Source organism: Garra rufa, chromosome 11, assembly GCF_049309525.1.
Source record: "Garra rufa chromosome 11, GarRuf1.0, whole genome shotgun sequence".
In the NCBI taxonomy this organism is placed as follows: Eukaryota; Metazoa; Chordata; class Actinopteri; order Cypriniformes; family Cyprinidae; genus Garra; species Garra rufa.
Window position 1 is genome coordinate 21,888,721 of NC_133371.1, and position 16,552 is coordinate 21,905,272.

At 38.9% G+C, this 16,552-nt stretch overlaps 1 protein-coding gene across 1 annotated transcript in view; it reads left to right on the forward strand.

Moving 5' to 3' along the window:
• The first annotated feature begins 307 nt into the window (after window positions 1-307).
• kcnab1a (potassium voltage-gated channel subfamily A regulatory beta subunit 1a) overlaps window positions 308-16,552 on the forward strand; it is a 122,674-nt gene continuing 106,429 nt past the window's right edge. Inside the window, exon 1 of the mRNA XM_073850571.1 lies at window positions 308-1,076. Coding sequence (XP_073706672.1) covers window positions 865-1,076 — 212 coding nt within the window. The 5' untranslated portion in view covers window positions 308-864. The remainder of the gene's footprint in view (window positions 1,077-16,552) is intronic.

A 16,552-nucleotide genomic window follows, 5' to 3' on the forward strand; every position in this document is an offset into this window, starting at 1 on the left:
CTTTTAATTTAACATTTGTTGGTTTTAGGTATAGCACTGAAAGAGTGTTGAGCGCATGTGTGCACAGGTGCACAAAACATTGCGCTTGGTCCGTGTCACAGACGTTACGCTCCACAGCAGTGGAGCAAGAGTGCGATACGCTGGAAAAGAAAGAGAGCGAGGCAGATAAAGGGAGGGAGAGAGCGCTTTAAACAGACGTGGACGGCTGCCTACTGCTCATTCCCCTAGAGCTGTAGCGCAGATGAAGCATCACTGCTGAGCTCACCAAAAAAAAAAAAAAACAGATCTAAAGAAGAAAAGAGAGTAAACAGAGAAAGAAAAAGCAGGACAGATGCTCGTTAGAAGATCAAATTATTATCAGCTGTAATAAGTGAGTGCATGTGTGTGTGTGTGAGAGAGAGAGAGTGTAAGAAAAGAGGAAGACCTCCGAAGAGCGGAGAGAAGTGTCAGCAGAGCTGTGGATTTATGTTGTCCAGTCTTGACATCCCTCCCTCCTTTCCTCCTCCTCTCCCCCCCTTCAGCAGGCGGGCTTTTTGTGGCTGACCATGCGAGGATCCTCTCAGTGCTGCGGGAATCTCCTCTCCTCCTCCGGATAGTTCTGCAGCTCTCGTTCTGTGGCTCATTGACCTCAACGCAGCTTTTTCACGAGGGAGCATCTTGGACAGGGAGCAACGCAACTTTTGGACTGTGTAGACGTCTCCTTTTTCCTTGTGCTCAATAATTGATGCAGTTTCTCTGCTGCTGCTTTGACCGTATCCACAGGACGGGATCAGGGAGGAAGGTCGGGACTGTGACCCCTGCATGATCCCTCAGTGTGTCCACTCTGTATTGTAGACTGCATCTTCTTCGTCCTCCTCGTTCAACATGCAGGTCTCAATCGCTTGCACGGACCACAATCTGAAGGGTCGTAATGGGGACCACGGAAAGACAAATGCCACTAGCCCCAACGTGGTGAATGCGGCACGGGCGAAGTTTCGCACAGTTGCCATCATCGCCCGGAGCTTTGGCTCTTTTACCCCACGCCACCACATCTCCCTCAAGGAGTCCACCGGAAAGCTCACCGGCATGAAGTACCGGTATGTCTCTCTCTCTTCCTCCTTAACCACTTTCCTTCATTTCCATTTCTTCCTTTCACGGATCCCTTCACCTGTGGCTCTTTCTCTTGCTGGCGTGGTTTGGATCCTCTCAAACTCTTCTGAGATCAGTTTTAAGAAGATCAGTAGTAGTTGTTTGAAGGTTTGACATGATGTTTAGCTTGAATTGTGTTGGTCCAGGTGATTTGTCACTGTCCATCACTTGTTACTGTTCTTCATAGATCAGAGTGTTTCATCTGTGTGATGTATGGGTTTGACCCGCTCTTGATCTCCTTGCTCTGTTCATCTTTGTTAGCTGAACTTGCCCTGTTAGCTTTGACTTCCTCGGTACAAACGAACCATAATTGTTTGCTGTTCTATATTTACACTCTAGGAAGCACAGTTCTCAGATTGACGCCTCATTACGTGCGGAGAATATCCAGTCCGTTGATTCTTTCCCCTCTCCCTGTTCTAGTAGAGCATAATTGCAGGTGTTTTTTTCTTTGATTATCCTTGATCTTTTTCAGTATGTGTTGTTGCTTGGTTTGATGCAATATTTTCAGTGATTTCAAGGAATTTTCTACCTACTCTGCTGCACATGTTCTGGATCCTGGTGGGATGTGCTGTGCCTGTGTGCGAGTGTGCGCAGGTGCCAGTGGTTTCTGAGCCTAACTGCAGAATAAACGTTTCTGAATGCAAATGTTGTGTGGACCACGTTAGTGTCTTTCACCTGATGTACTGAATCAGCACATCACACACAGAACCTTTAAGAAGTGATCACACTAGGCTTTAGGTTTACCAAATCACTTAATCATTATCTCACAATAATAATGGCTTTTAGAGCTCAATGGTGTTTGGTTTTTAATAATTTACAAATAATAATAAAAAATGTACTACTTACTTCATGTTCCTGCAAGATAGCAAACACTGCAGCTTTGATGTTTGGACTCTTTGTACAAAATCTTTGTACAGAGTTCAGTTTGTGCTGTTTAGATCTATTGTTCAATCTGTATGTTACACTCTACACTCATAAATGTACGAAAATTTTACTTCTAGATTTAATTGTATTATTTTGTCACTGATTAAATTGACGTTTATACTGCACCTTATTTGCCCCAAAAGGTTCATAGTAGTACCTTAAGGGTACATGTTACTATTCTAAAGTACCAATATGCATATTTTATGGGTAGATATGGTGCAAAGTTGTCTTATCGGCTTGGCCAATCATTGGTGCCGATATTAAGCACTTTTATGGTTATCGGTATCGGCCATTTTCAAAACTGACTTGCCGATAAAATAATTTAAAAGGATTTAAAGAAAGTTTTTGTCAGAGCCCTTGTTATATTTAATTTTGACATTAATTTTCATTTTTACACCAGGCATATATATGTGACCCTGGACCACAAAACCAGTCATAAGGTTAAATTTTACAAAACTGAGATGTATACACCATATGAAAGCTCAATAAATAAGCTTTCTATTGATGTATGGTTTGTTAGGATAGGACAATATTTGGCTGAGATACATCTATTTGAAAATCTGGAATCTGAGGGTGCAAAAAAATCAAAATACTGAGAAAATCACCTTTAAAGTTGTCCAAATTAAGTTCTTAACAATGCATATTACTAATCAAAAATTACATTTTGATATGTTTACAGTAGGAATTTTACAAAAAATCTTCATGGAACATGATCTTTACTTAATTTCCTAATGATTTTTGGCATAAAAGAAAAATCAATAATTTTGACCCATACTATGTATTTTTGGCTATTGCTACAAATATACCCCAGCGACTTAAGACTGGTTTTGTGGTCCAGGGTCACATATAGGTTTAAAATATCTGTTATTGGTCTACTTGATCTGTAATAATCACAACCCAGACTCATGAAAATATGTGCCCTTATATACATTTCTGCAACACCATAATTACATACTTTACTGCATGTTTCTCTGCAGTTTCAATATGAAATGTCTAGAGAGTAGTGCTAAAACACACATTCAATACGTGACCATAACACGTTTTTATTACGCTGGTACAAGGACATATTGCAGCGTTTTTATTACACTGCTTGAGGTACAACTATTTTAACTTCCTTATACGGATTATTGTGTGAGCTACCAAGCAAACCTACCAAAAAGCTCATGCATATGAAGCTGTATGTGTGACGACAATGTTCAAAAGCGTCAGTTTTCAAATTGCACAGAATGCTGAAGTCATAACATAATATTCTGCAAGTAATTGTTTGGAAATTAGGCTTTATTAATCAAAACTCTGTACCTGTAAATCGTACTTTGTGTGAAAAGGAATAAAAGTTGAGTTCATTTCAACTGGAAACTGCAGTGATTAGTTTTTTTTTTTTTTTTTTTTTCCAGATTTGCAGAAATGTATATACAGCCATGTATTTCTAATGAGCCTATGTTGCATAATCTTTAAAACATATAATTTGACCCCTAATTAATTCAAAGTTCAGATTTCACCAAATGTAAACTTTTGTGAATGAAAGTGAATGGAAATTAGGGCATAATATCAATATAGGGCATGATTTGATTTTATCTACTGGGAATTGATTGGAATGTGAGAAGTGACAGGAGGTTGAATGGGACGAGGTTTATGACAGGAGATTGGATGGGAGGAGTAGACAAATTGGACTTCTGTCAAGTTATTACATTTTGATGATAGAATTATGAAGAAAAGCATTTGTCCTTGAAAAAACATGCACTGAATCATGCACAATACGATCGGGAAGTTATGTTAGGGAAGAAAACAGTATCAGTTTTGACTTTATTTTTATAGAATTTCTTCTTACATTGTATTTATCTTATTATAATAGTCTTGGATGACATCCTTTTTCTGGATATAAGTTCAAACAGCCATTGAATAGCTAAACAGATTTTATCATACACTCTTAACAATAAAGGTTCCAAAGGAGTGTTTTTGCAGTGATGCCATAGAAGAACCATTTTTGGTTTCCCAAAGAACCTTTCAGTGAGCAGTTCTCAGAAAAACCATTTTGAACAACATTTTAAAAATCAGAAGGACTTTTTTGACTCTGCATTCGAAAGGTTTTATGGATGTTCAAGGTTCTTTATGGAAAATTGATGTACTGTACTCTGGGTTTTGGTTTAGTGGTTGTTGTTGTTGTTGATTTGATGACTATAAAGAAGATGTAACGAGTTTGAACAAGTCTTATGTATGTGTGCGTAAGTGTGTGATGAGTTTAGTGGTGTGTATCTGACCATACAGCCTGTAATATCTTCTCTTTTGTCTCTTCTTGTGATCCTCTACAGTAGCTCCCATGAGATTTCTGACCTCAGACAAGCCCTGCCATTTCTAGTGATGGATATTTTGGTCATTTTGTCTGCTTGAGTACTCAACAGATAATCAACCAAGTACTTTGGGGGTGGCCATTATTTAATCTACTCTATGTATAGAGATGGTAGTCTTTTCCCTACAGTGCATCATGGTGTTTTTAAGGGTGTCAAACCTAGTTTTTAAGATGTGGCGAGTCAAAAATAGTTCTTTTAAAAAGAAAGAACACCGCTCTGCAGTCCTGTGTTCTGTTCCATTCGGGTGTGTGGCATGTAGCTGTTTAAAAGAAAGAACACGTCCTGTGTATCGCCCTCTAATCCTGTCCAGACAGAGTGTTTAGTTGTTCCTCCCTTGAACTGAAAGTCACCGTGTATGGTGTTGACACAAACTTTTGGCTGATGAATTGGACTACAAGGTACCGATCGAAATGACACTGTAATCAATCACAAGTCATTATTGTTGTTACTGAATTTTAATTAGTGTGAAATGCTTTGAAGTTGGAAAAAAGATTGTTGACACTTTCATGTACTACATTAAAAGTATCTTATACTGTCAGATAAAGGATTTGGTACTTTTGGAAACTCTAATAAAAGTTATAATAACAGTCCACTGGACAACAATGCAAACTGTACACATGCAAAAGTTCATCCTGTGGAGGCTTCAAGGGAGCCCAAGGTTTCCATTATTATCAATTAAAAAAAAAAAAGTTTCTTAGATCCATTGTTTATTTTCATATCTACTACACAGAGCACTATCGAATGAACGCTTCTCTCGCTCCTTCCCACCTTCTCTCTCTTCCCTGTGTGTGTTGATAGTGATCTCTGTGCCGTTGACAGCCCGTCAGGACAGCATTAAAAGTGCAGGAGAGTGTACTGATGCAACATACAGTGTATGAGTGAGCAGCAGATAGAGGAGGATTGGGTTTCTAGAAGTTATACTTATAGCTCTGCGTGTCCATCATGACTTCATTGTACAAGCTTGACAGGGAGCTGCTCAGGAGGAAGCTTTCTATTACTGCTCTCATTACACACACTCATACTGCTCACTCATGGTAAACATCGGCGGCCAGTAGGCTTCATTGTGTCTTTATGTTTAGTGCTGCAATAGATACCCTGGAGGCCCATTAGATGAGGTCATTTTTTTTATCTTCACAGTAACTCCTTTCAACCATTTATCACCAATCTCGTATATAAACTACCGACTAAAAATACTGGATTAATATCTACAGCTAACACTTAAATCAAAACCTTTCTATGATACCTCAGTAACGTTGGAAACCAGCTCCAAACCAAGTCCAGCTTGGTCAAACAGGATCAGTGGTGGCCAATTTGAAATTGTAAATGAACAATGAGAGGAAGCAGCCAATCATGACCAATAATCCTTTGGAAACCACTTACAAGTCACAAAGGTTTAATAGGTTTTGAGGAAACAATAGTACCTTTGAAATGGATCCTGTAATGTAGCTTGAATAGAGAACAGGCAAACAGAGATTGCTCCATTCTGTATTTGAATTGGCCCTGAGGAAATAAAGATGTAGGAGTGGTAAATAAAAAAATAATAAACAAATGATTCTTCTGGTGTGAATATTCCATTTGTCATGGCTGACCTTTGCAGGGATTTATAGGGAAGGAACGTAGAGCTTCTCTGTGAAGATCTCAAAGCAGGAGATCAGACTGAAAGGTCACAGTGAAATTCACACAAAAGTTTCATTAAACGCCTTTAACATCCGTGAATGAGAGTCTCTAGCATGTAAAGTGCTTCCTAAAAAGTTTTACTAGTAACTTTTTTGGATATGAACTTTTCATCTTTGGGTAACCTGGAATTTTGATTGACAGTTTAGTTTACAACTCTGAAACTCGTTAAGAACTTTAACTTAGAAACTTATACACTACTGATTAAAAGTCTGGAGTCAGTTTGATTATTTATTTATTCATGATTCGGTCATATGTGACCTTGGACCACAAAACCAGTCATAAGGTTAAATTTCACAAAACTGAGATGTATACATCATATGAAAGCTCGATAAATAAGCTTTCTATTGATGTATGGTTTGTTAGGATAGGACAATATTTGGCCGAGATGCATCTATTTGAAAATCTGAAATCTGAGGGTGCAAAAAAATCTAAATGCTGAGAAAATCACCTTTAAAGTTGTCCAAATTAAGTTCTTAACAATGCATATTACTAATCAAAAATTACATTTTGATAGTAGGAATTTTACAAAAAATCTTCATGGAACATGATCTTTACTTAATTTCCGAATGATTTTTGGCATAAAAGAAAAATCAATGATTTTGACCCATGCAATGCATTTTTGGCTATTGCTACAAATATACCCCAGCGACTTAAGACTGGTTTTGTGGTCCAGGGTCACATATGTAATCACAATGGCTGATATACTTATAGACTACTAGTGTGATATTGCATTTATACAACAGTTTGACAGGAGGAGTGAAAAGCAGACTGTATTATTGTATTATGTAGAGCAGGGGTTTTCAAACCTGTCCTGGAGCCTCCCCTGCCCTGCACATTTTGTATGTCTCCCTTATTAGGCACACCCAATTCAGGTCTTGCAGTCTCTACTAATGAGCTGATGATTTGAATCAGGTGTATTAGATGAGAGAGACAAGCAAAATGTGCAGGGCAGGGGAGGCTCCAGGACAGGTTTGAAAACCCCTGATGTAGAGTATTATGAAAGAGAGAGAAATTGTCACGGTCGTGTAATGGAGGTGAAGTGGTGGAGATCCAAACAGAAGCCGGGGAAAACGGAATACAAACAAAAACACTTTATTTAAGAAAAACAAACATAAATCCGAGAGCACATACGTAACTTCATCGACGGACAAACGGGGAGTGCAAACACAGAACCTTTAAATACACTGAAAACAAGGCGTGGTCATAAACAAGATAACAAGGGGGAAATACAAATATGGGCATAGACTGAAATAACACAGACAAAACTAGAAGGGGGGAGACAAGGACTAAACCATTAGAACTAGAAACAGAGGGGAAAAAACACTAGGGAAACAGAACAGAACAAGACATAGACATAATCCTGACATTACCCCCCCCCCCCCCCCCAAAGGCGCGTCTCGCGCCTAATAACATCCATAGGGGAGGGAGGGTGGGCGCCCTGGAGACTGCTAGGTAGGGATACAGGGGACACAGGATACATGGGTGGTCTCCAGGGCGGATCAGGGAGCTCAGGTGGCCATGGCGGGTCAGGAAGCTCAGGGGGCCATGGCGGGATAATCAGTCCAGGAGGCCATGGCGGATCTGGGGGCTCAGGAAGCCATGGCCGGGTCAATCGTTCAGGAGGCCATGGCCGTGTAAACGGTCCAGGTGGCCATGGCCGTGTAAACAGTCCAGGTGACCATGGTCGAGTAAACAGTCCAGGTGGCCATGGCCGAGTAAACAGTCCAGGTGGCCATGGCCAATTTCTTGGGGAAATCTAGGGCATAGTCCACCCAGGAGAGCATGGAAGGGCGTGCAGGAGAGAGCTCCGGCTCTGGAGGGCGCGCAGGAGAGAGCTCCGGCTCTGGAGGGCGTGCAGGAGAGAGCTCTGGCTCTGGAGGGCGCGCAGGAGAGAGCTCCGGCTCTGGAGGGCACGCAGGTGAGAGCTCTGGCTCTGGAGGGTGCGCAGGAGAGAGCTCCGGCTCTGGGGGGCATGCAGGCGAGAGCTCCGGCACTGGAGGGCGCTCTTGAAGAGCGAGCTCTGGACGGCGCTCTTGAGGAGCGGGCTCTGGACAGCGCTCTTGAGGAGTGGGCTCTGGACGGCTGGCCGACCCCATCAGAGATTCAGGAGGGCTGGGCGTCTCCAGCGGAGACCCTGAAGGAGCAAGCTCTGGGCGAGCGGTCACTGGAGGGTGCTCTGGCGGCGCAGTCACTGGAGGGCTGGGCGGAACCAGCGGAGACTTAGGGAGGCTGGGCGGAACCAGCGGAGACTCTGATTTGACGGTAGCCATCTTAGGTGCATACTCGGGCTTTGCGGCCATCTTGGCCGGGGACTCAGGCTTGGCGGCCATCTTGGCCGGGGACTCAGGAACGGCAGCCATCTTGGCCAGGGATTCAGGCTTGGTGGCCATCTTGGCCGGGAACTCAGGAACGACGGCCATCTTGCGTGCAGACTCTGGTGTGGCAGCCATCTCGAGGGCAGATAGTAACATGGTGGCCATTTTGTGAACAGTCTCTGGCGTGGCAGCCATCTTGCAAACAGACTCTGTCATGGTAGCCATCTTGCTTGCAGACTCTGGTGTGGCAGCCATCTTGTGAGCTGACGCTGGCTTGGCGACTGACGGGCTTGAACGCGGAGAGGAAGCCTGAGGTACTGGGCTGAGGACCATCGTGGGGCTTAGGAGGACTTGGGGACACGTGGGAGGCAAGGAGGGAGTGAGGTCGCTAGAGTGATATGCGGAGGGTTTTGGCTTTTGGTGAGATGGGGTGACTGCATGCCTCCAGGTGGGAGGAGGATTACCATCCTCCACCTCAACTTGGAAATTGGAACCACATAAATCGAGAACAAAGTTGACAAAATCTGCTACGGGACGGTAGCAATCATTAGGAGTTATCTTTTGAAACAAAAAATCATCTTTGAGTCCCATCTGGAAGCATGCGTTTATCATTTTGTCACTCCATCTCACTCCTCCACATATTCCTCCAGCGAACGCTCACCTTGTTGAAGGTTAAGAAGGAGGTCCTCAGCCCAGGTCATTTTCTGTTTTAGGTCCGTCGATCTGTAATGGAGGTGAAGTGGCGGAGATCCAAACAGAAGCCGGGGAAAACGGAATACAAACAAAAACACTTTATTTAAGAAAAACAAACATAAATCCGGGAGCACATGGAAAACACAAAGTAACTTCATCGACGGACAAACGGGGAGTGCAAACACAGAACCTTAAATACACTGAAAACAAGGCGTGGTCATAAACAAGATAACAAGGGGGAAATACAAATATGGGCATAGAATGAGCTAACACAGACAAAACTAGAAGGGGGAGACAAGGACTAAACCATTAGAACTAGAAACAGAGGGGAAAAACACTAGGGAAACAGAACAGAATAGGACAAGACATAGACATAATCCTGACAAAAATGGACTGAGTGAGTGTGATTACCTGCATATGATACAGCATTCATTCTTCAGCTCAAACTTATATTCGCAATAAAACATCAGTTTGAATGTCCGCTGAGGAAAGCGTTATCTTTGTTTTACTATCCTTTTATCAGTTAAGGGTGATTTCCGATGACAGCACTGCTTAATACATTTGTTAGCTGTGTCTTACAAGGTGTTGTTAGAAGTAAAAATAACTTCCTTGTTAACAACCATGTTTCAGTCTTTTTCAACATAAAAGTCTCACTCATAAAAACAGTCTCTTTTGTTTTCATCTAATAGCAGAACAACTAAAATCACCATCACAAATGCACACACCATTTAACAATACTAAATACTACTATTATTTAAAATTTATTAAATAATAATTTTTAATAAACAACAACAGCCATCATAAATGTTGGTAGGAAATTCAGTCAAAAGGCAGCACTCTGATACACAGCATTGAAGTTACATAAAATATAACATGATGAGATTTTGCCCTTTATTTTACCATTTGCTCTGGAACAATTAATAAATTAATGAGACCCCGTTAGACTGCCGGTTAAATTTACCCAAAATGAATTATATCTGACATGTAAACCACTAGAGGCATCAAAGCCAGTGGCAAATTCCAACAGAGCTGGCTGAGGTGAGGCTGCTCTCGACGGGTTCATGAACTTCCCTGGCGCTCACATCTCACAAAACGATGAAGCAAATTTTCAAATAGATGTCAAGAAACTGCATATTTGAAGTATAAATAAGTACATTCTCGCCTAAAAATATCATTCTGTGACAAAAAACAGCTGCAAGTGGAGTAATACAAATGGTGAAATGGTTGGAGTTCCGATATCACTTAAATATCACACTCCTCTTAGACAATCAGATTTGAGGACCAGAAAGAACTGTTGTAAAAAAATACATATAAATACATTTAAACTGCTTAACTTAGTGATTATTATCGAGGTGTGAAAAGACTTTTCAACCAGCATAGCAAAAATTGTTTTTGAACCAAATCGCCTACCCTGTCTTTAATGATTTTATTTCAGTAAAGATGCATTTACAAAATCAGCATATTAGAATGATTTCTGAAGAAAAATGTGAAACTGAATAAATTAATCTCATGGATAAATGACATTTTAAAATGATTTAAAATGGAAAACAGTTATTTTAAGTTCTAAATTTAATTTTTTGTGTTTTTTATTATTAGTGTAAGGTTTAAGAGACTTCTTTCAAAAACATTAAAAATCTTACCAACCCTAATCTTTTGAATGGTAGCGTACAAATATCTGATTTTGTATACATTTTGTTATTAGAGTTGCCAATTTAGCATTTTAATTTGTTACAGATAATTAATTAAACAAATTTGTTTAAGAGATAAAAAGAAATGATCTATTTAAAGAAACAAACAGAAGTATATTTCTTGAAATAAATAAAAAATGTTGGGTATCAAAACAGTTGACCAACAGTAACTTAATATCAGTCGATGCAAGTCTTAAAAAATAGGTTTTTAAAAGATAATCTAGTTGTCATTGATCCCAAGGGAGGCTGTTAGGTCAAAAATACCCCATTAATGTTATATTAGCCAGATAACAACCAAGAGCTCTAGCTATTTGTTTTTTCAGTGTTAAAACTAGAATTAATTAAATTGCATGTGGCTCATTCTTGACATTTTGAGTCCTTTCATTTTGTACTTCACAAATTTTCAGATCAGATTTCTAATCATATATGCTTGTACATAAATTCTGGGTTTATTCAACATCTGTTAACTGCAGTTTTCATTTAGTCAACAGTCTGTTTCATACTTCATCAAATCTCTCTCTCTGTCTTTGTGTATCAGTATTTTGGTGCAAACTGCTTGTCACTGGGGACTTATTTTCTGCATGAGAGCTCAGAGTCACCTGACCTCCAACTGCAGCACTGAGGCAAAGAAAATAAGAGGCGCCAAGACAAGCACCCATACTTGCACCAAGAGCCTAGCTGATGAATAAATAATTGAATACACGGTCACATAGCCAAACCAAAATATGCACACATATTTTAAGGATGGCAGATAAAAGGATGAAGCCTAATGATCTAGGCTAATCCTGCTGAAACTTGCCTATCACTACAAAAAAAAAAAAAAAAAAAAAAAAAAAAAAAAAATTGCACTATGACAAAGCAGCTCAGACTTTGATTCAATATGTTGATCATAATGATGCCTGTAACCTTTGAAAGAACACTAACCATGTGTAAAGACAAAAATAAGTACAAACATCTGAAGGAGAAAGCAAGTAGGCTGAAACATTTGGAACTGCTCATGAGTTTAATTATGATTTGATTAAGAAAATCCCCAAAGCAGCAGCTCAGCTGTACTGATGTGTGTTGTCCTCTAGAGCTTGAAGTACAAAGATACACCCTCCATCCATTCAAGTATAAGATGAACTGGCTGGAGATAAATGAAAGGCCCATAAACAGGGGGGTCATTTGTTGACTGTCATTTACGAAGTGTTAATGAAGAACATCTTGTTGCGTGTGGCCTCCGATGGCCCTGCAGCTAAAACCTTAAATTAGCCTGAGTAGTTTCCATGACAACATTTAGACTTTGAAGCATCTCGCTTTGTAATTTTACTGGTTAGTTGCACATTATTGCATCCTTCAAAAATAGAAATGTGTCTTGAAGGCATAGTTCACCCAAAAATGACAATTCTGCCATCATTTACTCAACCTCATGTCGTTCCAAACCTGCCTTGCTTTCTTCTGAAGAATGCTTTCTTTTGAAAAATGTTTTTAACCAAACAGTTTTGCTTGATTTTTATTGTATGGACCATAAACAGAATAATTATGAGACATTTCTTAATATATCTTCCATGGCTTTAAAGTTACATTTCTGCTAATGTGTTGCATTTGAACATTATTGCTCCCGCAAGATACTGAGATAATTTTTTTCTTTGGAAAAGTGGACAAAACCCCTCTAAAACCAGCCTGCCTTCCAGCTATGACCAGCTAAAACCAGGCTGGTTTTAGCTGGTTTTTTCACCAGGGTCATGCTAAAATGTATTAGCAACATGCTGATTGCGCTAACAACATGCTAATAATGCTAGCAACATATTAATCATGCTAGAAATATGTTAGAAACATGTTAATTATGGTAAAAACCTAAGAACATGATAATAATATTAAATCATGCTAGCAAAATACTAACAACATGCTAATCATACTAAAACATGTTAAAACGTGCTAGCAATACTAGCAATATGCTAAATCTTGATAGCAACATGCTAATACATACTACATCCTATGAACTTTCTCATCAACTCAATAAATAAACATTCATATTTCGATTTCTATGCTATTTTAATGCTTGGAACATACTATGCATGCTAAAAGCATGTTATCAACATGTTAATCATGTTACAAATGTGAACTAATCATGCTGGAAATATGTTAACAACATGTTCATCATGGTAAAACATGTAAGAAACATGCTAATAATGTTAAATCATGCTAGAAACATTCTAACATGTTAATCTTGTTAGAAATCATGCTAGTAACATGATGATAATGTTAAAACATGTTAACAACATGCTAATATTGCTAGAAAAATGCTAAATCATTTTTACTTTCTTTGAACTTTCTCATCAGTTCAATACATTCAAATTTCTATTTCTACTTATAAGCTATTTTATGCTATGCTATTTTCACATGCTAAAAACATGCTAGCGACATGGTAATCATTCAACAAAAACATGTTAACAAAATGTGTTACAAACATGATAAAAACACAAGAAACATGCTAATAATATTAAATCATGCCTGGACATGCTAACAACATGTTAATCATGTTAGAAAACATGCTAGCAACATGCTAATAATACTAAAACATGTGAAACATGTTAACAATGCTAGTAAAATGCTAAATCATGATAGAAAATTCTAAATCATTCTCGTAACATGCTAATTCATGCTACATCCTTTGAATTTTCTCATCAGTTCAATAAATTAAAATTTCTGTTTATATGCTTTTTCATTCTAGGAATGTGCCAGGCATACTAAAACATGCTAGCAGGATGGTAATCATCCAACAAAAGCATGTTAACAACATGTTGATCATGTTACAAATGTACGAGCAACATGCTAATCTTTCTAAAAAATATGCTAGCAACATGTTAATCATGCTAAAAACATGCTAACAACATAATAACCATGCTAGCATATGCTAAATAACGCTAGCAACATACTACATGCTAAGATCATGTTACAGATGTGTTAAGACATTGTGCAATGTAATATAACATTAAAACATGCTAGCAACTTGCTAAAAATGTTGCGATTATGTTTGCAATGCATTAAAACAATGTAACAACATGCCAATTTATGTTAAATCATGCTAGCTAAATGTTAAAATCATGTTAAAACTAAATGACCTGAAACATTAAACAGCAGAGATAAAATGTATGATCTACCCTGCTGAAAAAAACAAAACAAAACAAAACAAATAAATAGAAATGGTCACAGAAGTTCTAACACCGTGTCCTAACTACACGCGACGCGATGCCACGACATGCAATAAAAGGTATCTTTTCCATGTTAATCAGAGTTTTTTTCAGCAGGGACGGTGACGCGACAATTTGAAATTTTGGCTGGAACAACAACATTCAAACTATGACAGTGATAATCTCAACAAGCATATTCCATAACAGAGATGGTATCAGTCACTCAGTATGCAGTTTTAATATTTAGGACATGGTGTAATGGTTTCCACTACAAATATCATTACAAAAATTACAAACCATGAACCTTAAACCATTAAAACCATTAAACAAATGTTTTCTGTAGTGTTTTGGCACATATTCCATTAGGATTTAGTAGTTTTAACAAGCAACCAAATAGCAGGCTACCAATTACCAGTAGAGTCCAATAGGCACCATTACAGTTTCCATTAAAACTGGTACAATTCCCATTATTACCAGTAAAACCATTACAAATTCTTTTTTTCAGCAGGGTTCTGTATGCAATTAATGTAAATGTGTCTGTATGTCTGTAAAACCTTAAAATATCCAAACAATTTTCAACTTGCAGACAAGGCTTTTTCCAGCAATTTAAAGTTTGTCTACAAATTTTTCAATCTAGTTTGTAATTTATCATTTTTAGGATGATTGTCTTGTGTATCTGCAATTGTCTGACTATATTAGGAATGGTCTTTTGTTGCTGTTGTTAGTAAGAATTTTCAGATTTATTCATTTCTGGAAAAATAGTCTTCTTCAACAAATAGTAATTTAAACAATCGTTCATCTGAGTGGTAAATAACAATGAAAAACAGTTCTATTACTGTATAGTCAATGTGTTCTGTCAAGAATTAAGACTGTACATGAAGCATATGTACCTTGTAAGATCCCTACACCCTTTTTGTTATGCTTTGGGGAAGTTTGAGTCTTATTTTGGTAGATACAATCAGAGCAGTCAGGGTTAGAACTTACATCCTCTCCTATCTCTATCCTGATACCCCAGCGTATACAGCATGGTGGATGGCCAGCTGCCATTGCCTGTCCAAAAATGAGAAAATGAAATGGATTTAAAGCTATAGATGGTGACAGGATGCAGCCTGGGGTCTGATGGACATGTCTCTCACACCTCCTGGAGGTGATGGTGGGCTGTCATGTTCATCTCCTCACAGCACTGCCTGCCTCTCTTCATTATCTGCCCATTCTCTGTCGTCCTTAAACAAACGCTTCTGCGCTTCATTCCCTCACCCGAATGTGAAATCCCACTTGTGTTTAAGGCTGTGTCCAAATTCAGGGTCTACATCCTTCGGAGGACTCATTTGAAGGATGTTACGTCACAGCACCGCGACGAAGGCTGTCCAAATTCGTAGGATCCTTCAAATGCGGCCCACAAATACGTCCTCCTTTTCCCCGAATTGGAAGGATGGGTCTGGTGGATCCTTTCCCGTCCTACCTATCCCATAATTCCTTTCGGCAGAGCGCTTCAAATAATGGCGGACGAAACGAGCGGTAGTAATGATGCAAGTTTTAAAAAAACTGGCGTTTCAAAAAATATTTTTTACAGCGGTTGTCTAGTTAGGCCTTTGGTTTTAGCGTTAAACTTATTTTTTTTTACATTTGTATGTTTATATGTTAAAAAACATCACTTTTGTAAACTAGCTTCTTTCTTACTGCCTGTGTGAATATCCCCTTACACACAGCTAATTTCTTGTTAGTGATTGAAGCTGTTTTTAACGCTTTTTGGGACGAAAGAGCAGTTATTTTGTTTTGTGCAGTACAGATAACCTTACTTTTTGCTTAGCGCTGTCACGGTTGCTAGGCGATAGGATACGAGCAACGGGGAAGGGAGGGAACTGAAAGAAGGGTAGGCTGTCCAAATTCACTGACACCTACTTCCAGGTTTTGCGGTCTTCGGAGGACCCCTCCTCCGAAGACCTGGTAGGAAGGATCCTAAGGAGGATGCAGACCCTGAATTTGGACACAGCCTAAATAAAAAAAAAGTTTTATGGTGTTTCATTTTGACTAATGAGTTGGTCTTTAAGTAAACATGTTAGCGTATGTTAGTAGAGAAATATGTGAAATATTGGAAAATAAGACGGATAATTGCACAGCCCTCTGGAAAAGTCTTTTGTGATTGGTCAGTCACAGCATTGTGTAGTCTAATGACCACTAAAGTGTGTTTGACCCTTACTCCGTCTTGGTTTATTTTGCGATAATGACCGTCTGACTGTTTGTTATCCCTTATATAGATGTTCTAGTGCACATCAGACAGTAAAACCTCCAAACTAGGGGCAACTGTGAGATTTTAAAACACATTATTTTGAGTGTAGACAGTTCAGTCATAACTTTAAAACTTATGTTTTCTGTTAGCACCATTATACTTTTGTTAAATCCCAAGCTGGCAAGATGAGCTGACATTCAACAATTGCTGAACATTTCTTCCTCCTCTATTTTTCTGAGACATGTAAAGAGGTTTTACATTAAATGAGAAGCCGGTAATGAAAGTGTTTTTGAGGCACAGTTTGCTGATGGCATAGCTGCATTTTGTGAAATGACAATGCATACTTCATAAAACTCAGACAAAGCATCTTAACAAT